At 36.7% G+C, this 24845-nt stretch overlaps 1 protein-coding gene across 1 annotated transcript in view; it reads right to left on the bottom strand.

The window, feature by feature from the left end:
- Positions 1 to 24845, bottom strand: part of FMN2 (formin 2) — a 164026-nt gene that overhangs the window by 84153 nt on the left and 55028 nt on the right. The window contains exons 5-9 of the mRNA XM_074161579.1: positions 21648 to 22224; positions 21527 to 21554; positions 20363 to 21391; positions 19174 to 19318; positions 8003 to 8090 (exon numbers count right to left, since the gene is read on the bottom strand). Coding sequence (XP_074017680.1) covers positions 8003 to 8090; positions 19174 to 19318; positions 20363 to 21391; positions 21527 to 21554; positions 21648 to 22224 — 1867 coding nt within the window. The remainder of the gene's footprint in view (positions 1 to 8002; positions 8091 to 19173; positions 19319 to 20362; positions 21392 to 21526; positions 21555 to 21647; positions 22225 to 24845) is intronic.

The raw sequence follows: 24845 nt of genomic DNA, 5'->3' as shown, positions 1-24845 counted from the left end.
TTTGGTGGAGTCAACAAAGGCACAGGTAAGAGTGATCAGACTGATACTGGATTTGCAAAAGGTTCCTGTCAATCTTTACCTAAGTCTTCAGAAAAAAAATCATGCTGTTGTGAGATAAGAGGAAAGGTCTACTCTGATTAAAAATAAAAACTGCTTAAAAAAAAAAAAAAAAAAGGAAATCAATTACAAAAATAAATGATCAGTTTTCAAAGTGTGGAGTTGTAGCAGTGGAGCCTTACTTGGACCTTTGCAGGTTCCTGTGCTGTCTAACGAATGTGAGGTGGTGACGTTGGCAGATAACAAAAGCTAGCCACTTTAAAGTTGACCACAAACATTTACAAAAGGATCTCTTAAACATTCACTGTCAATACATGCAAAGTAGATTGGGGAAAAAAAAAAAAAAAAAAAGAATGAACTCAAACTGTAAAAACACTGTGTTGGATACAAAATTAGCAACTACTGCCCCCCAAAAGACACTGAGATTTTTTTCATAGTTCTCTGAAAACATAAACTAAATAATTAGCCACAGTTAAAGGGCAAATAGAATGTCAGTAACAATACAGGAAAAAAATGGAGCCTGGAATAGGGGATGATACGATACCATGGCATAGGCATATGGCACAGGCATATGGCACACATAAATCTTGAAAATGGCATACAGAGCTAGTCACCTCATTTCCAAAGAGAAAAAAAGAGAACTGTGGATTGTAGACTGGTGACAAGAAAAACTCAGAAGAACAGACAACACGTATGAAAGTCATTCCAAACAACCTTTTCAATTTGGAGAAAGATGACTACTGCAAAAAGATAAAATAGAGAGCTATAAAAATTACATAATGAGCTGTCAGTGTCACTCATTTTTTTAATTTTTTTTTTTCCTTGTTAGCCACACAGGAGATCAGGTACTAAGAATGACAGATCTCTATTTGATCAAATGTATCATATAGTTTTGTTTCCTTAAAAGAGGAAAAATAAGAAAAATATAGTAAAAAAAAGGTACACTGAAGATAAAAAAGGAGAGAAAAAAGGGATTCATCTTGCAAGTTTTACTAAATCCTCATTTTAACTACCTTACATCTAAATTAAAATTTTAACAGCTATATACATGTGGCGTTAATTTTTTGTACATATTTTTTCTGTGTACAAATGTATTAAATGTTTTCAGATCTAACAAACGCATGAACAAATCATAAATGGATTGTTGTGACAAACATCCTTTTCTTCTAAACCTTTCAACTTAATGCAGTCACACATTTTTTCGTTATTGAAAGGTCTTAGAAAATTAATCAGCCCTTCTCAATTTTCATAATGATAAAATGTCTATGTAGTTCAGGAGTGTATAAAAGTATGACCACTGTAAAATATTTCTGCTACGGAAAGGAGACCAGGTGGTCTCTCCCCCCATTTTTGTGCAGTACTAATGCTAATAGCATACGTTTTTGTTGCTTTTATGTTTAGAATTTTGTAATCATCCCTCTTATGAGCGACTACACGGTACATAAATGGGAAATAACAGTACTGCTTTTCTCTCTTTTGGGAGAACAGAACTTTCCTGAAACTTTTCTCTCCAAGTTTCAAAGTTAATCAGACTTCCAAGAAAAAAAATAAACTGTTTCAACTGAAACAACAGACAAACAATGCAGCTACAGTTTCTTACAAAACTTCTCTATTAAATTACATTCGTATGTTCTTAACAACAACAAAAATCTTTAATTATCCAAACTATCCAATGTGGCAGTAATTAGTCTCTGCTGATTCAAATATTGTGAAAACACTCAATATGATTTTCCTTATTTGAAGAAACTAACTTCTTCAAAATGTATTCTGCATTATAGAAAACTAGCTTAATTCTGTACATTCATTTTTAGCTGTAAATTCCAAGAGAATGTGGCACATAAAACATTCAGTTCCTTTCTTGTTGATATGAATATTTCTGTCCTTCATTATCTTGACATGCTGCATGCATACTTAAAGAACACGATAACCGAGGTTGTATTTTTTCCTTAACAACTGCTGCTATTGCTTTATTGGCCTCTGGTGACTGAGCTAAGCCTCAGAAAAGCTTCAGAGGATAGAAAGAGGACTCAAGGGATGCCTTCAACAGTCAGGCCTGGCTTTCAGGGCCTTCACCCACAGGTCACAGGTATACGCCACATCCATTAGAAACCCCACCTGTCTCCAGGACCTTTGTCTTTTCTCACAAGCCGTCTCTGACCAGGGTGGCCAGATAAAGGCTCCGGTATCACTTTGGTCTTCTCAATACAGAACACTGTGGGCTTACTAACAGCATCAAAGCAATAGATACATTTGCAGCAATATGTATGTGTGGCACTCAAATTTAACTCTAGTCTGTCTTTTGTAAAAGTAATTTTACGTATTCCATTGTTTCCCTTCCCAATAATTTCACAATAGGAGGTTGTAAAGTGATTATAAGCAAATAAAATGTGTAAGCTTGCAATCTAACAGCAGGCATACTGTAATAAATATGGTAGCACAAAGCTAAGAAGAAATAGAAGAATAAGACTGAGGATTACGATATGAAGTTTTGAGGAAGTGTTAGTTCACAAGACAAATTCTAAATCAACAAATCTTTCCTTGGTGGTGTCTCAGAAGAATCTGAACACCTGTTGGAAAGGCTATCAAGAAGGGAAGCTTAAACCATAATATTTTAAGTTTTTAGGTGTCTGAATCCACAATACTTGATTAAGAAAATACGTTCAAAGAATTTCAGTTCTCAATTAATAAAGCAGAACTAACAGGTAAAGTTTCAAACTTTGCAAGTAACCCGCACTGACTGCACAATCACTTTATGGATCGTTTCTTTAATAAAGAAATACAGACTTGCCACCTGGCAGAAAAAAAGTTCTATATATCTTCTTACATCCAGGGTTTTTTTCATAACTTAAATGGACAGAAATAATTTTGGGCAGCTGGTTTACCTTACAGTATAACAACATCCAAAGAACTTGGTCCAATCACGTATTGTTTTGTCCCCGTAACTTGTTTAAATAGTAAAATGTCTTTGGGGAACATATCCATTCTTGACAAATATTTCGGTATTATGAGTTTCAAATGATTATGCTATACACATGCGTTGTTATTAGGATAAATAATGCTTAGATCACCTCTGGACCTTCCATAAGGTAAACTAATAATGAGTCTTATTTTCCAGATGTTGAGTCATTCTTTCCTGATTGCTTTCCATTTAGAGCATCTCTTAGACTATGACCACTGAGACTATGTGATACTTCAATTTGTGAAAAAATCCTGCAGAGAACATTTAAATAATGCAGTGTAAGACACATTTTATCCTCCTACTCCAGTGAAATAATTTAGTTAACCTTTGGCTAAGTCTCTCCTAGCTCATATTTTATGTCAGTGTGAACAGTCAAGTAAGAAAACAAAACCAAGATTTTCTGATGTTCCTTTGCTACTGATAGTCAAATACTAAAGAATAAATATTTATTTTGCTTACTAGCATTTAAAGTATGTTCACTTCCTGGACATCTGTCTTGAATTCAAGGCAGAAGATATATCTGTTATTCAAAGCTGTACTTCTGCTAGCAGAGCAAGCTCTGCCACAAATACAACTCAGTAAAATAATCTCAAATCCAGATTAAAAGGTTGGGCTTTATCAGCTGGTAGGTGAATCTGCCTGCCATTTCCATAACTATTTTTCTTGTTACATCCTTTTATACAACCTCCTTTCCTAGTATCACTGACCAACAATGAGTTGAGAGCTGTAATAAAAAGATCCTTGGTCTTTCATATGTTGGCATTTTGTTTTGGTGGTGGGGTTTTTTTTTGTTTCTTTTTGGTTTTGGTTTTTTTTTTTTTTTTCAATTATGTGAATAGGACAGGTAGATCTACCAAATTCTGTAGATTAGCAGTGTCTCAGAAAGGGGTGTGTGAGAATGACTTATTAAATGAGGACATAAGAAAGCTAGTCCAAAATTCAGAAGCAGAAATGTCCAAACTACTTCCAACAGAGCTAGGACAACCACAAGGTGCTATGCAAAACCTTAGAGAAATATAGGAGTATTGCAGCCATGCCAGAAGTAACAGTGCCTGAAATGATAAAACTTGCTAAGAGAAACTTACTGAATGGGGTAAGATTACAGACAACTTCAGAAGACAGAGAAATGCACATGCTTTTTTTTTTTGCCAGACTTCTATGTTCAACATTTACAAGACACGTTTAGACTAAGATGATTTTGGTGAACAAAATATTATTTTCCATTTTGGAAATAAATACTAGATCTAAATCTGAATGAGTAATAGATGTAATATTTATCTGCATGAAATAGAAAATTTGCTTTTCTTCTGCCTTACATCTTCAGTTTATTTTTTTCTTTTTGTTTTTCCATACACACAGATTTTTTTGCTATTCTTACTGCAGTTGTTAACAGCCATAAAAGCTTGAACATAGCAGACAAGAGATTGCATCTTTATGAGGAAGGGGATTGGGGAAGGCACTGACAACCATATTCTCTCCAACATAGTTACAATTTCAAACAGTTGTTATATTTCATGTGATGACAGACAACGTTATTAAAAAGAGATATCTTATTTAAGAGACATGGCCCCTAAACATAGACCCAGGCTTAACATGCAATTGTATATTAACGTATAGGGTATTCGTCATAGATCATCATATGTAGCTAACTGGAATCTTGTTGGATCTCTAATTTAAGTACGCATTGCATCTCTGAAATGTTAAGAAAAAAACCCCAAAAGACTAATGTTAAAACAGAATTCTTTTCTCTAGGAAAAAAATCTCAGCTATAAAGGAAAAATATGTAAGAAGTGCTTGTTTGGCATTTCTCAAGCCTTGACTGTATCATGCAGCCAAATACAGCTACATTTCCAGTGGGAACATAATACTGGATAAAGGGTATTTGCGGTACAGTGAAAATAAAAAAGCAAGCAAAATGCCTGGATAAAGTGCTTTGCATAGTTGATAGATTGTAAAAAACAGGCATCAGTAAAACTTTGTGTGAAACCATGAGAAGAGGACTTATTTTTGTACTAATAACATAGAGAAATGGCACTGCAAATCAAGAAGCCGAAATTTCTTAAAGTTCTAGCCTAGACTCTGTAAAATAGCTGGTAGTTCTGTTAGCAATTAGAATTTACTAAAAAAGAGAAAAAAAACAAACCAACCCATAACAACAACAAAAATCAACCTACCCTCCTTTAAAGCACTGCTAGAAAGATGTACTAGAGTTCAGTACCAATGTGTTCTGCCTATCACAACCACTCCTTCCCCACTGTAAAAATCTTTTTAAAGGAAGCAGGGTTTGGCAGTTTGTCTTAGTAAACTTATTTCAAAGCTGGGAGCAGATAAATGCAATTCTACAAGCAGATACTTACCAAGGATTATCATCATCATCAAAGAAAGCCATTTAGCATATATTACAATATTCTGAGATCTTCCATTAAGTGCCATTTGATCACACATGCATGAAAAAGTAGCTAGGTGCCCAAGATTATTTGATAAAATATCATGAAGGATTCTAATTTTCAAGTTTCCAAAACAATCTTTCACCAAGGATTGTTTCTTTCAGACAATATTCCACCATTGGTTTGTGTCTTAAAAAACAAACAAAAGTACACCAAAAAATCCCAACCAAAAAAAAAAATAAAAAAAAATTGCAAGACGTTAAATACAACAGTTTCCCAGGTTTCAAGTTATTTTAAGCTTTTCAGTTAAACACAATATGAATTAAAACTTGAAATCCTAAATTTCTTTGGTGAATTAATACCCAGTGCAATTGTTTTCCTTTCTGTTCCTGTAACACTTCAAAATTTGTCTAAACTATTAAAAAAATAAAACACAATAGCATGCAAACAAAGAAATAGACTGAATACCACACTGCATTGAAAGTTTCTCTCTTTGGGTGCTTTTCTATGGCCAGTAAAAAAAAAAGAAATAAAAAATAAATTACAATTCTTTGCAATTTGCATGAACACTGCATCCCACAGATACGCTTTATATGTCATATAAGGAACATTTACAAGAAAGTCTATAAAGAAAGTTGCCTAGTACCACAGATTGTCAGAGTGGGGAAAAAAAAAGTTTCATTTCACTGCCTTTCAAATTTACAAAAAAACCTTTGCTTGAGTTGTACTGAGATATGGGTATATGTACATGTTCCTGCACATGAAACATGGCAAAAATTCAAGACCACCACTAAAATCCTGGGGCAGGGTACAAAGAAAGCTGATCACATTTTTTGCTGCAGTTATTGTCAACATCTTAAATCTTAATGTATAAATATGCGAATACATCAATTGCCTATTTTGCTAATGCAGGCATTCTTTAACATTATTTTAGGTTTTGATAGTACCTTCTCATTAGTATATTCAAATTGCAGCAGATAAACCAGTAATCTATAAAACTCAAAAATACCTAAACCCCTTTTTAACAAGCAAGTAAAAAAGGTGCATACAGAAAGGTGAAGATAAATACTTGGGCTTCTGATGTTATAATTTCTCCATGGGCTTCATGGTTAGATCACTCTCAGAACTCCGCATGGAGTGACTGATGCCACAAATACTTCTTGGTGAGATGTCTCCTCTTGCCCCCACCATGCAAATTTCTTTCCTGCTCCTCACCCCTTTTCCTCCATGCCTATTTTATGTTCTTAAAAACCAAAACATTTTCAACACCAGGATCTTCCAACCATTTCTACAATTTCCCCTCTCTCGTGTTTCTTCAATCACTTCTGCACAGCAAGGGAATAAGAGCAGTACTAAATTCCCTTTTGCAAAGACTTTTGGTTTTAGAAAACTATTGAAAGAAGAATATACAAAATCTGCACACAGCCCTTAGACAATCATGTGTGCTTAATATTGTAATAGGATAAAGGTTAAGCATAATATTGTTTGACCCCTTCAACTAATGACATTCATGCCATGTTATTGTTAGTGTTGCATGTTAAGCAAGCAAATTTTCAATGAACTTGTGTTGGTTTTACCACAGACACAGATGTTAGGCGGACTCCTTTATTCATAAGGTTCTCATTATTAACTGAAACCAAGTTGAATATTTGACTGAAGGAAAGGACCATATCATTGTTTTCAGATTTTGCTCTATGACTTAACTGAACTACATCTGCCAGCTTTGGAAATACCAAGTACTTCTTGGCGCCAGTACTGGCGCCTTGCTCTATGACTACCATCTTAAATGCTTCAGCTTGAGGAAGTCTAGTAACCATCAAAACAATTTAATAAAAGCTTAAAACTGTGATTAAGAATTACTCACTAGCTGACAGAGTGCTCTGAAATTTGTTCCATTTATGAATAATTTCACAAAATAAGCAAATCATAGTAAGCTGAATGCATGGCTGTAAATACGTAGCCTAGAAAGTTCACAAGATGTTTTCGTGATTTATGAAGTCTGTGTTATACTTGAAACCACATTTATTTAATAGATAGGTTGGCACTTCACAGGGCAGTTCAATCTGCTTCAAATCTATCCAAAGCCTTTGTGAAACATAAGGGATGCTCTGAATACAAATGCAATTCCACTTTTCACCTTCTTGTACTACTGTCTCTTAGCATAAATGTGAAAAGTATTACAGTCTCCGAGAAGAATTGCACCATTTGTGCTAACCTAAATATAGGAAATGTTTTATATAGCAAATGAATTAGATGTTATAATTCACTTTTCTGGATATGTCCTGACACTATCTGAATTAAAATAAACAACACATCACACTTTCTTCCTCAGAAATACCAAAGTCAAAGTGTCTATATTTTATGCAACTTTGGTATCTGATGGCAATTCCGCAAACAAACAGTTTTATTTTCCTTACAGAACAAGGGAATATGTTACTAGAAAGGGGAAAAAAATGCCAGAACAAGTTATTTTCAGAGAACTAGAGCGTTAAAAAGCACCTCTTATTAATTTTACATATCAAAAGATAGAAATAATTAGCATTTCTAGCTTATTAATGAAGTGATCCAAGCTAGAATCAACAACACTTATTTCACTTACCATGCTGAATGTCCCTCATGTCTAAATGAAGGCTAGACATTAATATTCCAACAGCTTGAGATCTTTTGTTACTTAACAACTTGACAACCTGCCAAAAGAAACCCAACTATTAGTATTAATCTGCAGGAAAACGCACCAGATACTTTGCATTGCTAATGACAAATTCAAGAAGTAGTACCTTGTAGTCTATATGCTCATCTAAAACTGAGTAATTTTATTATATTCTAAGTTTGCTTCTGCTACATAAATTCATCACAAGTGTAACTATGTCACCTAGTTGAATCTTAATGCTAAAAGAGTCACTATAAAGTTCCTCTAGACTTCTTCTTTCATTAAGATGCACACTCCCAAATTCACACTGATGTTACTAAGTGGAAGAAACAAGCTGTCACATAAAAAAAAAATTCCAACTGCGTCTATCTTGGAATTGCTTTGGCTTCCAAAACCACACAATGATTTCCATCTTTGATGTAAGCTAAAACTGTGAGAATTTGTATTTTATTTGAATGTTTGACGTAGTAGGTGCCAATATGCATTTTATTTAAAAAGCAAAATAACCATGTACATATTGGGATTTTCTTTGATCACTTTTAGGGAATATATAAGGTCTCAAAGCTTTTTTGTTTTTAAAATAAACCCAAAACAATAAAATCAAGCCATCAAAACATCTTGCTTTCGGGGGTTAAAATTAGCCACTAAAATACACTGTCATACGTATTTGCTTTGCAAGCATAAAGACAAGAAGTAATTCACAGACTGTCTTCCACAGGGCTCTAAGATGTTTGAATTCAACTTACTGTAAATTTTATATCATTGGTATGAGAAGCAAGTAGTGCCAGGAAAGGACCCTTATCTGTAAATGACGTGATTCTAGATGAAGTATTTTTCAATGCAGGGCTACAACCGTTATGTAGATGAAAGAGGTTAATATTAAATCTAGTCAGGTTGCTGAGTTTTACACTGTATTAAACACACAGTAGAAAAGCTTTGTAAATCACTTAGAAGAAAGAAGAAAAGCCAGATAATTAGAACTGTAAGTTCAAGTTCTTTTTACGTTGCAGTCAGGAAGTATATACAAATTTATTTAGTAACACAGTTCACATCTTAGCACCAAGGTGCTGTATCATTCACAGCCCCACTGGCAAAATTATTTACAAATTAATTTGTATAAATGAAATAAGAAAAAGTAGAATTAATTTAGGAAGAGTAAAGAATGCCGTGAACCAATCCATGTCTTAAATAAACATAAAGGTACCCACAAGATGTTTGCCCTGTGGCCAACTTTGATTCACTTAAGTTTTCAGACACAGGTTTGTATGTTGATGTTTGAGGAGTAGCTGAAGAGAAGTAAAAGCCTGACCCAGAACTCTGGCACTGGGACTGCTTAGGAAAGGAAACTTGAGAAACTCACAGTGCTTGCAGTATAGGTTTTCTGAGGATATGGTTGGCTGTCCAGTTGTTTTATTATATTTTTTTCCTCCCTTAAACTTTCATAACCATCAGTTAAGAAGGTATTTCATACTCCTTTCCTCATAGATTCCTAACTAGCTACAGTGAAGTGAAAATACAACAACCTGCTAGTGAACTGAAAAAGTTTAACATTAAAATCCAAGTATGTCATAACTATCATTTCACAAGGTTAAGGACCTAAATTCAAGGCATAGCTATTGATGTCATCCATCAGAAATTAGCAAGAAATTCCTATGCAATTGTCTAGTCCATGTAATATATTAACAATTTAAAATTGAAGTCAAATGGACTGAAATAGAATGTGATAGTTAGGTTTTCTGAATTCAAAAGGGAAAACAATATAATTCAGAAAAACATAATTAGAATACCCTGCACTCTTCTTCTAATAGGTTATAATCACTCTACGTGGTTTTTAAATGGAATATAAATGTCATTTAAGCCTGGACCTGACATAAAGCTGTCAGACAGTAATATGAGATTTTGATGATGAGATATCTGATATCATCAGATATGAGACAAATAATATGAGATTTTCTTGTTGCAAAAAGAAATTATCTATTTATTTCTTTGCAGCTACAAAAGGTTTACAAAATAAAATAGATCGTGGGTAGCAAGGCATGGATCAAGCCTTTCTAACAACTACATTACAACATACATCTCTAGTAGCAACCAAACAAGTACCTTGCATTCTATCAGAAGAAAAACAAAAAGAAAAACCAAACCAGTTACAAAATGAAAGAGCAGAAACTCTTTGACTGGTGTTGCCACCAACCCATATTTCCAGAAAAGTCAGAGCAACACAAAGAAACAATGCAGTATGTTACATAACAAAGTTCAAAAACTTAAAGCTGTTCACTCCAACAATGCTGACAAGACTTAATTTGGTACGGAAGATGTTGGGGAAACTGTTGATTCCAGCCTCCACCATTATTGCTTTTGCTCAAGTCTGAAACATCTCACAATAATAGAATAACTTAGGCTTTCTGCTGTCATCAACATATGGAGGGAGTCTTTTGTTGTCTTTATTTTGAACAACAAAACTATCCCAAAGCTGAGAAAAAAAAAAAAGTGAATTAAGAATGAATGCAAACCCATTCCAAAAGTCATATAAACAAATAATAATAGTCACATGAAGCAGAAAGAGCTCATCTGGAGTAAATGTGTACCTTTCTTGTCACTCATATTCTGGAAAAATGTAGTAGAAATGGAACTGATGCAGGCTACTATGTTGGCAAAGAGTACGACAAAACAATAGAAGAAAACAGAGAGTAAAATAGCTTTGTTAAATTATCTTCCCCAAAACAATGTTACTACTGCATTAAGCTGCGAATGTAGCTAGGACCAAGGAAGGGTTCACAACTTGACCTTCCCAAAAGAAGAAAACTACACTGTTCTCTCTTGAAGGCCCACAGAGCAAAGATAAGCTGGAGTCTGTTCTTGGGATTCTCCTACTTTTAGTGGTGTCAGCACCCATATACTACTACATTCCCTTCAAATTGTGAAATTGCTGTTTCTACCACCCATTAGCAATTTGAAGCTCACAGAGCTACTGAGATCAGGTCTACAAATACAGCAAGGGGACCAACACTTGAGAAAAAAGAACCAAATAAGTTAACTACGTGGTTATGCTGCAGCTTAAAACATGATTTCTTAGGGTGTGTAATTCCCATGAATGCTATAGAACTAGACTTAGTGACCTAGAAAATCCCTTCAAGTCCTGTCCTCTGAAAGGAATCTGCCTAAAAGAAGGAAAAAGAAGCTTTTTCTGCAAGTGAGCTGATGGACAGGGGAGTCACATTTTGCCAGTGATCAGAGGGGGTAAAAAAGCACTGTCCCCATGAAAAATAAGTTGTCTTTGCTGCCAAAATTCTGGACCACAACGTTGAAAGAGTAACAAAGAGCACGACTATCAGGTGAATGAGTGCAGAACAGGAACGGATAAAGTGTTTTTATGTAGCAGCTACCAGTTTTGTCTGATTTTATTTAAAATGTATGGTTTCTGTCAACTTTTATACTAATCTTTATTATGCATTTCAGTCCATTGCATGAATACTATAGTTTCCTCCAATAGAATGTCTGTAACAATACAACACTAATTCAGAAAATATGAATATTAGCATAAGTCCCTAAAGCAATTCCCACATTTAAAAATAAAACAATAAAATAAATCAGCTGCATAGTCTGGGCCTACAGGCTACAGACGAGTGACGCCATTTCAAGGCGGAATGACAAAAGGTTGATAAACCCAATCTCTACAAGATCTAAAGCCTCAGACACAATACACAGCTCCTTTTCAGTTTGGATTCTGGAACTCTGCTTTAAACAAATCTAAAAAAAAAAATAATAAAAAGGAAGCTAGAGATATTATCTGCAGCCTGAAGTCTAGGACAAACTTTCTAATTGTTGAGTGGTCCTCATTGTTAAGCAGTAAACAAACTACATGCCAAATTTGTTCCTGATTGTTTAACACAAGCAAAAACAGTCAAAAGAGATATTTAGTGGAAAGTAATGGAAGACACATGTTTGATGAGAACCCTGAAGGAAAAATATGAAGATTCCCTTTCCCCAGAATAATATTTAGTTAATGCATGGAATTTTGCAATGAATCTTGCTCTCCGATTCTGACCTTCAGAATTAAGCAAAATTATCCCAAGGCTTTCACCGGTTAAGAAAGATTACTGTACATTACAAAAAGTCACATGCAGAAAACTTCACTGTAGAAAGGCCTATAACTTGCAACTGTTGCAGAGGGGATGCAGAAACCCTAAAGTTCCAAACAAGATGTTAAGAGTCAGGATCAGGGCAGTAGTGTTGTCATCTTCTCACTAGGTGTTGTGACAACAATCTTTTCTGTGGATTCAAGCATATTCCAAATGTAAAATTGGTAATTGCAGAACTGGACCTATCATCTTTCACATCCTTGTCTTCTTACAGATAGAATAATATTATGCTCGTATTAGTGGTGGATTTTGTGTGTGTTTTTTGTTTTGTTTTTTTGAAAGGTAAATCCAAAAGTGACTTCTGGCAAATAATGGCAAATGTGAGAGGGGAAATAGGGACTACTTCAAGTAATAAGGGTGTTGGCACAATAGGAGATCTACTTAATCCTTATAAAAAGAAAACCGAACTCCCAAAACAAACACTCAGTCCTGGCTGTCTAACAGCATATCTGTGCGGATGGCATATAATGATTTAACTGAACTCAGCTTTTACCACAGAACATCAATCATGAAGTGTAATTTTGAGCACCTCTCTGTCTCCTACCCTAATCAAGCTTAGAATCCCCCCTGCAAACTAACTGGTTACTTCCCCCACTGAAGATTCTCATAATCTATAGGGAGATACATGACAAAGAGAATACTGAAACCTTGGGTATTTCTAGATGCAAGTTGTTGACATGTTATACAAATTAGTGCAGCCAAGAAGCCGTGTCTGCCAGCTCGTGGATGCTGTTACTTTATGCTTGAGGGTAAAGATTAAACATAATATTTACTTTTCATTCATTTTATCTAATACCCTACTGTGCTTTCATAAATAAAGCTTTTAATGATACTGATGAGAAACAGTTCATGCCCTTTTACACTGTTTTATCACTAAAATAGTATTGTTTAAAATGAATATCATAGAACTATTACCGCAGATATAATCTTTTACTAAGAGATTGCTACCCCAGTTCATATTCCTCACTTATGACATCAGACAAAAAAAATACTTAGATTGCTCAGATTCAGATATACAATAAAAAGTTAGAAAAGTATTGTGTTCCTCAATAGGACGCTGAACAATACTAAAATGCCTCTTATTAAAAAAATAAAAATATTCTAATTTTAAGGCCTGGAGTAGGGGGTGGAAATATATAGCAAAGTTTAAAGTCTTTTGTTTAAAAATAGGTCACAAGGATTTTATTTTTCCATACCTAAAACTCATTGTTACGTACCACAACTATAGTTATTCCTTCTTTCATCAGCTAAAGGACAAGGGTACCTAAAGTTTAGTTTCTGTATTTTTAGATCTCATGTTTGTTACTGTAAAAATGTCTCTCTGGGTAAGCAATGCAAACACGTCTAGATGCTACAATATAAACTCTTTGAAAAAAACAAACCCCAAAAAGCTAAAATTGCCTTAGAAACTCTGTATAAAAGCCAGAGTTTTCAGGCACGGTCTGCAATGCACTCGGCAGGTAATTTTTACAGGTGATCAGCCCAACTTTTATGAACGACATTGTCATTGTGTACTCAAATTAGGCATGCAATCGTACACATTTTTTGCAGACTCTTGCAAAACATATTGCAAGATTACCAGTTGCCAAGCTCATTTGGTTGTTTTTAACCTTGCAAACACATGATCCAAAGAAAAGAAAGCAAGAAGGAAACGAGAATGCAAAATGCATGTGATTAATAGAGGACATCAACCTGGGAAGCCTGAACAAGTAGCTATATTTGATATAGAGAAGGGCACAGATAAAAATGTGTTTGAAACAAGAGAACTTTGTATCTACAGTTACAAAACATAAAACAACAAAACATGCAACAAGCCATACAAAGAAGAGAATGAGAAGTAAAAAATAGAGATCACATTCATACAGCTTCTCATAAAAGAAGGTATTCTTACAAGCCAAGTAAGTGTGATAATTATTTTCATTAATAACTTCCTGACATTATTATTTGTTTGTATAAATAAAAATGATGCATCAGTCAAGTCCTCTGAAATTCCTCTCTGTGGGGGCAGCAGAATCCCAACTGTATCTCCAGAGAGTACACAAAATCACAGCAAATGGTTGTGCTATTAACACAGGTAATAGATCAATAAGTGTAGATACAAAAAGCTCCTTAAGACAGTGCCTCCACTGCTTGCAGAGGAAATAACCATTCCTTTTCAGAAAATTATTTTTTCCTTTATGCCATTCTGTGTTAATGAATAAACATGAATAAATTTTTATCTATTATCTCAATATGAAATTTACCTTATTTACCAATTTATACTTATTTTATGTGGCATTTTATTTCTAGGGGTATTCTATTACTACAGTTTCTTTCTGTTCTACTTAAAAGTTCAAAAATGCTGAAATCATTAACTAAACAGTTTTATTGATACATCTTGTTTGCATCTAAGGCTTTTGAAACAGAATGAAACTTTAGTAACCTATTATTTATTTTCTGGGGAGATTAAAAACTTAATGCCAATAGATTAATAGTGGACTTTCCATATGAGAATGTCTTTAACATTTTTATTTCATTTACATGATAGATTATAAACATATGGTCTACATCAAAAGGTTCATTGCAGCTAGATGCATATTATTTTTCCAAAAATACAGTTAAAGGATTATCAGTGAGGCTTCTGAGATTACTGTTCAAAAGTTAGGAAAGCAATCTATGCAAGTCAGTTCAGCCCCTTCTGTATACTTAATTATGCTGACAGTGATATCAAGATTTTCTGATTATGTATCATTTTTCCACTGAACCCATTCAGTGCACACTAGCCAATGTACACCATGTAAGTACACTTTCAGTACTGCATTTACTGTCATTCTTGAGTATGTGGCCTCAATCCTTTTCCTTCCTACTTCACAAATTACATGTTTTTTAAGTGCTGCAACAACCGATAAAAGCATTTTTTATTCAGGTAACGGCTTCATTTCCTAAGTAATCATTATGATCTGTGGTTGTTCCACATAGTCCATGCTAGCTAGGGTTCCTATGAAAAATATCATCCAGCCACATAACCAAAACTAGTATTGTAACTACATGGCATGGCTGAACAAGACATTCCAAGAGTGAGTTTTCACCTCTTGGTGAAAAAAAAAAAACAACAAACCCATAGGTTTGATGAGATCCACTATTTGCTGAAAGGATCAACCAGCTCAAGAATACTCTATGCTCACAAGTTTTTGAAAGAAATCACTTTAGACAGAATAAGAGGTGACACGGAACCAGACCTAGTATGCTCTACATTTCCACCTGTTGGATCTTCTCAGTTCTTCACTCCCTCCCCAGTTACTCATCTTAATCTTCCTTTGCCTCTCTCCTCTTGCCCCTGTTTTTCAACCTGCCAGTACAAAGTTAGGAAAAAATCTTCAGAATTACACCTGAAGTCTCTCCTGAGCAACAGGAACAGAGATACAGCCTGTACAGTGGTAAAGTTTAACAAACCCTTTACACAACTAGCAAGACGTATCTGATAAAATTTTTCCATATTTCAAGTCTATGAAACTATGTGGACATGAGCAAAACCAGACTTTGTTTTCTTTCTTCGCACTGGCAAAATGAAGCAGACACCCAATGTGGGGGGGGGGGGAAAAACCCCAACCCAACAAAACTTGCAGCCTAAAGAGCTAAATTTTGGCAAAGTTATAACAACAGGGACTTATAATGAAAGCCAGACCTCTTTAATAGGTAGCAAGGGCAGCCCAACCTACAATATAGCCCATAAAGGACTTTCTTTGAAGATTTAGTAGCCGTTCTAATTGAGTGAGCCTGCACACATTTACAGCGGCTGAGAATTTGACATATATGTATCAACAGAGCAAAACAGATCACAGCTTTTGCCATAGCACCAAATGAGACACGGTAAGAATAAAATCAGCTACATTCAGAAATAAATATCAACACTTCATTTTTTCCTCTTTCTTTAAAGTTCTGGAATGGATTTTAATGTGGCCTTTATTCAGTGTTAGATTTAATACTGATTGATTTGTATTGTATTAAGTTATTTGCAGAAGATCATGCCAAGGAAAAAAACAATTAGAACCAATACTTGGGTACGGTGAAATTAACTCAATCATTAACTCAAAAAAACCCAAAACAACCCACAACACTACAGATATTTTTAACACTTTAAAAGGGGTCACCATTTAGAAATAATTATACATGCATATCTATATACATAAACAAGCAAACACATGATATACTCTATGGCATATAGCATAAAAAGCTCTGTGTGCAGAACAGCAGCATACTCCAAAACAATTAATCTTTCACCCACTAAAACATCCCCAAACTATAAAATATTTCTTCAGATTAGCTAGAACTCTGCCCCCCCTCATGTGACCTCCTCTGCAAATATATTTTTATTTCAGCTTACAGTAAAACCTTTGCTGTATTAAAATCAGATGTTTAGTGTACCAAATATTTTGTGCATTCAGAAGTTATCTAGGCATTTTTTCCTGACTACTATTTCCAGTGTATCTAGCATTTTATATATCTGTATATCTGTATATCAAATCCATTGAAGCAATACATCCACTCAGCACACCCGCACATCAATGCAAGGAGGAAAACTAATTGCCAGACTAGAGCGTTTCTGGAAAGCAGCAGAACTTTGCGGGTCCTGGTTCTGTTCTGTACAACGCTCCTTTGTAGCTCAACAGGTGACAGAACACATCTGCTTTGCATAACATGACCCTGTAAAAATCACTACAGAAACACCATTTGTAAGATCTTTACAACACCCGTAACTATCATAGGAGCCATGTAAGTCAGTAACCACTTAAACAGCACTTGGTTCTTCCTATAAAAACATACTTGTGGAATTACAGCCATGCTTTCTCCAAATAACTGTTTCTTCTGCTAAACATGGATGGACTTCATTATCCAAGTGTTTACTGTGGTATAAATGAAGAGAATTTAAAAAATGAAGCCTACATTCCAAACTGCTGAGAGGGCATACATAGAATATATTTGTGAAGTTGTTCTAGTTAAGTTGTCTCATATCAATACTATGAAAATCCCAAGATGGATTTGCACACATGAACATTTAACTTTGACATCTGCAATAAAAGATCGCTCCAGTCATAGTTCTAATGAATGCCTGCGATCATCTATTTGGTTGATCTTTTACCCCCAGAATACTACATTTCAACAAATCAGACTTCTCCATGAGGAAATTTCTCTCTCTTTTGGAGAGCAGTACATTTGTTTGATCACCAGAGGAAGAGAAACACACGGGGGATTATCTCCTGTCAGTTTAGGTGGCCCACAGGAATGTTCATTCTAGATGACAGCACCTACTTAGATTGCCTTAAACTTCTGTGTGTGGAAATTTTTGTCATAAACAAGTTGTTCTTTCCAAAGAAGTTAAGAACAATCAATCATTGTCATTTAGTTTTATCTACATTTATTTATTGACAACATATCTAACTTTTTGGCATTGCAAGAAATATAAATACTCTTAGTACTGAAATCCACATCTAATGTTTATTCATAATTGCTGTCTGTCTTTAACCATTGTTTACATTACAGAACTAAACAGTCATCGTTTGTACTCTGTTTAGAGATTTGCATCACCAAACCTCATGAAATGTGAGTTGGCCAACAGTTCATAGACAAAGCAGCAGGTATACCTTTGCACTCCTTTCTCTACTTATAGTGATTTCATGCTAATTTAGTTAAGAATAACCATTAAAAGAGGCTTTGTCTAGAAGGAGGGAAGAAGAGAAAGGTGCCCTCACTTTAGAGACTTATTGCAGGACAGTAAGGTAGCAGCAGGACCTCTACATTTCCCCCCATTCCAGTTAGTACAGCCTAGTGCAGCCCACAGGTACGTGACGAGCAGTCACAGGACTGAACTATCTTTCACATCCATCCAGATAATGGTTTTATCCAACACCTTGGGATGATCATCCTAACTTCACTACCAGTTCTGTTGCCTGCAGCACGTTGCCAGCACGGTAAAGAGTGCCCACACATTTCTATTGCTGACCAAAGTGTGTCTGTGGGGGAAAGACCTCCACAACTACTAGTTGGAGAGGTCATACCCAGAGATAAGGTTTACTGCATGGGGATTCTGAAGAGTCTTACTGTACATCCAGTGTGGCAAAACAATCCTGTATAGCGTTAACGTATGTTAAAAGATGACAGAAAGAACAGGCTAGTCTTGAATTGAGCACAGGAATGAACAGAAGATAAAACAAGGATTTATAACTGGTGTTTAGGATTCTACGTAAGAACAATCTCCTCTATAGTCTGAAAGTTTAATTGCAAATTAATTATCATACCACCACAATTCAATTTTTACACAGATACCAAGAAGTTACCAGCTCTCTAGTCACATAAATATTCAGATTCAGTTCTCTTACCCCAGGGTTTAAACTTCTATATTTAGAAGATGATTCCTAATTTCATTTTATTATACACCACTCTATTTCAAGAAACCAGTTTGACTAATGTTGGATTTTTCCAAGTATGCCTGTCATTTTTTGTATGCATAAACTTCATATTCACCATATATAAAAACACAACGCAAACTTACAACTGTTATGACTGGTGTAACATTAGGACTTAAATTCTTAAACACAATTTTTCTCTGAAATCATGGTAATTCATATGCAACTCATTATTTAATTTATAAAATTAATCAGAATAATTTATATACCTCTCATTGAACATATGCTGTCAATTTCATATATGCATCTAATTATTTTAGTTTTATTTTTGTTAATTTTTAAGTGGATAAAGCAAAGATATTTTGAAGAAAACACACACTTGAAAAATAATTTATTAAAAAAGAAATCTTCAGTCTTTAACACATACAGCTTTGAAATCCATCCTATATTCTCTCCTTTTCTTATATTTCTGTATTGTGTGTATATACATATACGGTAACAATTTCACACCAGGCAAAATTCATCTCAGATGCACGCAAAAATCTGTGTTTATGTAAAAAACAGCCTAGAAAGGATCTGAAATTAAATGAGTACTCACTTGTTTAGTCTTTGTTTTTGTAATGGTGTCCGAAATGGGTTTCTTCCTCTCTTTAACAGCTGTTTTAGAAAACAGTTCTTCAAACTCATGATAATCTATGGAAGGCTCTTCAATTTTTTCCCACACAAGTGAAGCACTAGAATCTCTAAAGTTAAGCAAAAGACCTATGTAGGGCAACGTCAAACTAAATAAGGTCATAAATGGAGGAATGAAGAAAATAAAATAGCAGCAATTTAAAAGTAGTTGCCTAATTGTACTAGCAGCATTCTGGTAAGATACACTGTTGATTCTCCCCCATACATCTGTTTGTCTCAGTTCACACACAGTAATGGTCAGGCTCATTTATAGTCACACCCTTTACATACATAGGAATATAAATAGGCTGTATATAGGCTATAAAACATACAGACGTGGACACAAAGAGAAGTAGAAATAGACAGTTATCTGCAGACCACTTGTGTGACAGTGGGAAGAACTTGAAAAGAAAGAAGAAATTAATCATTAAATAACAGCAGAAGGGTTTTACAATCAGCACTCTGAGACATAGAGGAAAGAAAAAGGAAATTTCATGACCAAGAATGATATTTTACACACAAACAAAAAGCACAACAACCAAAACCAAGTATATCAAGGTCATATCAAAGTTAGGGCTACCGCAATAGCTTTATGCTGCCATGCAAATAAATTGCAGTTTGAATCTGCCTGCTGAGTATACAAGGTGAAAGAAAAAGATTTCTAGGTCACTGGAGAAAGGAAAGAGCAGGATAAAATTCATTCAGCATACATTCCTCTAGAAGGAAGACAATACCGAAACTTGCAAGCTGCTCCAGAGAGACCAACACTATCTTGAGACTTAAGGGGAAGCACAAACATGACATTTGAAAATCCACCTCGCACAACACTTAGTGGCCCCAGACCTCTGATCAATGCACAGTACCTAACCCCAAAGGACAGCCGAAAACATTACCCTCAAAGAGCTTTCATGTGCAAATAACTTTAGTCAGAGTTCCTCTGTTTTAAGTGAAATGGGCACCCCATTTACATATCCAACTATAAATAAAATCCTGTTTGCAATAAGGCTGTCTCAAAGACCTGCCTAGCAGTAAATAGACTTTTGCTCATAACATCTGACACAATCAGGACAGCCATAAAGTGAAAACACCACTCTCTTCATAACCCTATGACTTACCTTTTACTGTGGAGCTGAATTCTTGTCCAGTAAAGAGGCTTCATTGGCCGAGAAGGCTCTATTACATGTTTCCTGCTCCCTTTCTCCTGATTCATCCCCATTGCAAATAATCCAGATGGTAATGGAGGAGGAAGAAACCCACAGACCTGTGGGACTGCTGGGTAGGTGCTGCCCTGAGCTGGTGCTGGAAGGGGTGGTGCTTCTCCAGGCAAAGGTGGTGGGGCTGGAGGTGGCATCCCCAACCCAGGCAGAGGTGGTGGTGGAGGGGGGACACCAGCGCCAGGCAGAGGTGGTGGTGGAGGGGGGACACCGGCGCCAGGCAGAGGTGGTGGTGGAGGTGGAGGGGGGACACCAGCACCAGGCAGAGGTGGTGGTGGAGGTGGAGGGGGGACACCAGCACCAGGCAGAGGTGGTGGTGGAGGTGGAGGGGGGACACCAACGCCAGGCAGAGGTGGTGGTGGAGGTGGAGGGGGGACACCAACGCCAGGCAGAGGTGGTGGTGGAGGTGGAGGAGGGACACCAGCGCCAGGCAGAGGTGGTGGTGGAGGTGGAGGGGGGACACCAACGCCAGGCAGAGGTGGTGGTGGAGGGGGGACACCAGCGCCAGGCAGAGGTGGTGGTGGAGGTGGAAGGGGGACACCAGCGCCAGGCAGAGGTGGTGGTGGAGGTGGAGGGGGGACACCAACGCCAGGCAGAGGTGGTGGTGGAGGGGGGACACCTGCGCCAGGCAGAGGTGGTGGTGGAGGCGGGGCCGGGATGCCCGCTCCCAGCAGAGGTGAGGGAGGTGGTGGCACTCCTGCTCCAGGCAGAGGTGGTGCTGGGGGTGGGGGTGGCATTCCCAGGCCAGGCAGAGGAGGAGGTGGGGGAGGGATGTCACCAGGTAAAGGCGGTGGTGGAGGGGGAGGCGGGATGCCCCAACTGGGCAGAAGGGGTGGAACTCCTACCCCCGGCAAAGGTGGTGGTAGAGGTGGTGGTGGTACTGCAGCACATGGGAAAGGAGGGGCTGGAGGCAGCATTGGTATCTCCCCACTTGGCAAAGGTGGAGGAGGAGGGGGTGGTGGCATGCCCGACAAAGAGTGGTCCAGGCATGGCACTGCTGAGCCAGTGGAAGGAGGAAGTCCTGAGCCAGGCAGGGGTGGTAGGGGTGGTATTCCTGCCATGGACATGGGAGTGGAAATGGAAGGGCCATGTGCTCCAGACAGGGGAGCAGCTGGTTCATTGGCTGGCAGTGATGGGGGAATGCTACATGTGGGCTCCAGGGGCAAAGAAGGAGCATGTTCACTACAAGTCACATCTACAGTACTTAGAAGCTGATGAGAATCTGGCATTTCGGCCTCTCCTTCAAATGCAAGGGACAAATTAACTTTGGGTCCTAGAAGAGGTGATTGCGGCATACTCTGTACTGATTGGCTTGCATCCAGTGGCACCGAGATTAGCTTCGGCGACAGAATTAAGGAGATTTCAGAACAAAACGTGGGCTGTAGTTCTAGAGCTGGCAATTTCTGAGTTGGCCTTTCACTTTTGCCCCCTTCTAAGTGAGGTGATGGGAGTGGCTGTGGCAGTGCATTGGCTGAAGGCATTGTGTGTATTAAATAATCCTCTGTTGGTGATGTTTGCACAGATCTTGCTTGTGACACAGTTCTAGGTACAGTCTCCTCTGTGTTCGTTTGAAGAGTCACACTGCTGAGTTCCCCACAGATTGCATGCATGTGCTCATTCTCCTGCTCCCTCCCAGCAGTCTGTACATCTGCAGCAGGGAACTGTTTCTCTAGTTCGGCAATTTTGGTCCTTAGATCCTCAATAGTTTGCTCAAGTTGTTGGATGACACTGGCACGCTCCTCAGATTTCACCTCAAAATCATCCTTTAAAAGAAAATAAATATATAATAAGCACAAAAAACAGATAACATTCATCACTATATATATATAAAAATTAGATTGGGAATATTGGTACTGCAGATGTTCAGATATAAGTCAGTTATGAGAAGTCTTTAAAAGCAGAGGTATCATTTTGGCTAGGTGCACCTTACAGTGGAAGAAGATATCTTAGGAAACTGACTTGCTTCAGTATGAAACTACCTTCATCAGTGTGAGCATGTTTTAGACTGTGATTATATTTGGCAAAACCAAAAATCAGACACAACCTCTCCCTCCCCCAGCATACCCCGACCAAGAAAAAAACAACCACTGACCACAAGTACTGCAAGCATTTGTGCACACCTGGAGATGCAGACATGGCGGTGGGAAGGGCACTGCATTACTTTAACTCTGGTAACTGAATATGTTATGTGTTTCTCCAAAGGGATGCACTGTGCATAACAGACTCAACACACTACTGACCGCTGAGTTTCAATATACACCTTAATGATACAATACAGATTAGGAATGCAGAACATAGCAAATACGCACTTTGGGTTGGATGGAAATTAGATGGAAAGAGCTAATCTCAGAACAGAGTAATTATGCTTTTGTCCAGCCAGCATGCTTGGGAAGGAAAAGCAGACAGACAAAACTAGGGGAGAACTTTCTTCCCACCCAAAATTTGAAACTCGTCTGCCAAGTGACAGAGTGTGAGTAACATTAGAAAAACTTCCTGTCTGGAATGGTTAATCTGTATTTGACAATTTCTACATTTTTAATATCTTGCTCTGAAGCATCTGATCCTGCCTGCTGTAGACTGGGTAAAGGAACCATTAACCTCAAATAGCACAATAATCCTGTGTTTTTAAATAAATATCAGTAACAAACTTTACTAAATTTAACAGGCATGTGCCTTTATCAAGAGGTACCAAAAGGAACAACCTAGTCCAAAAATAGCCAATTGTGCTTATTCAGGAAACAGGAGATAGAACAGACATGACTTTACAACACAAAATATTTTAATAAAGAACTTATAATCTTCTAGTTGCATGTGGTTTTTTTAATTCTCTCTTCAAATATGGAATATTGGTCAGCACTTCAGGGCTTTAGTTGAGTTAAATTTGTCATGCAAGAAGTTTCCCAAGCAGTTGCAGCAAAAGTTTAGTGCCTTTTTGTTCCCTTTTATAAAATCATAAGCTTCATGGATAAGACTGCTTACTTCAGAGGAAATCTTTGAAATATTCAGATTTTACAGGTCTTGTAAAGAAGCCTACAAATAAACATACAATACCTGATAAACTAATTGCCTTGATTTGTTTCAGGAAGGTGATGTTTTTCATCTCGTCCTTTGACACATGAAACATTTAAAAGTCATTTTTCTTTCTGGAAAATGAAGTTGTAACTTCCAGCTGGGGACCATTAATAAAATGAATGTTCATTAACACTTTAAAAAACTGTTTCTGCACAGAATTGGTTTTCAAACATAAAATTTCAATTTCATGTTTATCTTAGAGTTTTTCCCAGCTGTCCTAAAGCAATCCCAGAAGTAAACCAGCAGCTACTAAATTTAAACCAAATAGTGTTTGATTTTGAAACACCCTTATCAAAATTTACAGTTCTCTACATTGTTTGAACTTTCTGGAATGGCAGTTTGAACCAAAAGTTACAGATTGCAACTAGGTGTCCCTACCAAATTTTGAAGAGAAACGTAAAACAGAGAAAGGAACATCCAAAAAAATTTTTTTCTCAATTAATAGTGAAGGAATGTACAAAGAAGACATATTAACAAACGGTATCAGAACAAGGTAACAAGGCTGAAAAAGACACTTTCATTACAGAGTACTCATGGTGCTTCAATCCACTCAGTTTCCTTTAATAGCTCGATACTTTGCAGCTGCAACAATTTTGTTGAAGAACTTAATTATAAAGCAGAAAGAGAATATTTTATTACCCCTTTGTTTCATCTGCTCTTATCCCCCTACCAGTCACCTGCAAATACAATAAGGCCTATCAATTCTTCAAAAGGCAACATTATCAAAGGAAACGTGTTCCTAGGATTATTAAGGCCACACACCAGTTTTCAGTTATTTGAGGACAAATCCAGTTTACCCAGACTGTAACTCTCCTAAGCTCCCATTTTACACTGTAAGAACACTCCACCAAGTGTTTTCTGGTACATACAGCTTTCCAATACTATCTGAATTGGAAAATTCGTTCCTGCCACTAACAAACTGAAGCCAACAGCATTAGACACAATATTAAACGGTTCTGAAGAGATATGCCTTAATGACAGCTGATCTCAGAACAGTTCACTGTTTTAAAAACTTATTTACTCCAGATATTGGATTCAACTTTTCACAAGAAAAAGAAGTTATCCTTGAATCCTGAAATTCTACCTGAACTACAGGAAAAACCTAGAATTCACTGTTTTACAAGAGAATTTACGCAGTAGACCATGAAATTTCTTTCAAGAGAAGAATTAGTTTTTAAAGTTTATAAAGAACAGGAAAGGTGAGATGATTAAGCAATTCAGACAAGAAAAAAAAAAATTAATGTATTGATGAATTACAGTGACTTTTTACCCCATGCCCTAAGAAACAATATTTCTGCTGTCCTTGAGACAT

Source organism: Numenius arquata, chromosome 2 (assembly GCF_964106895.1).
Source record: "Numenius arquata chromosome 2, bNumArq3.hap1.1, whole genome shotgun sequence".
NCBI classification, from domain to species: Eukaryota; Metazoa; Chordata; class Aves; order Charadriiformes; family Scolopacidae; genus Numenius; species Numenius arquata.
Note: the sequence above shows the minus strand (reverse complement) of the source record. Positions and strands in the feature narration are given on the sequence as shown.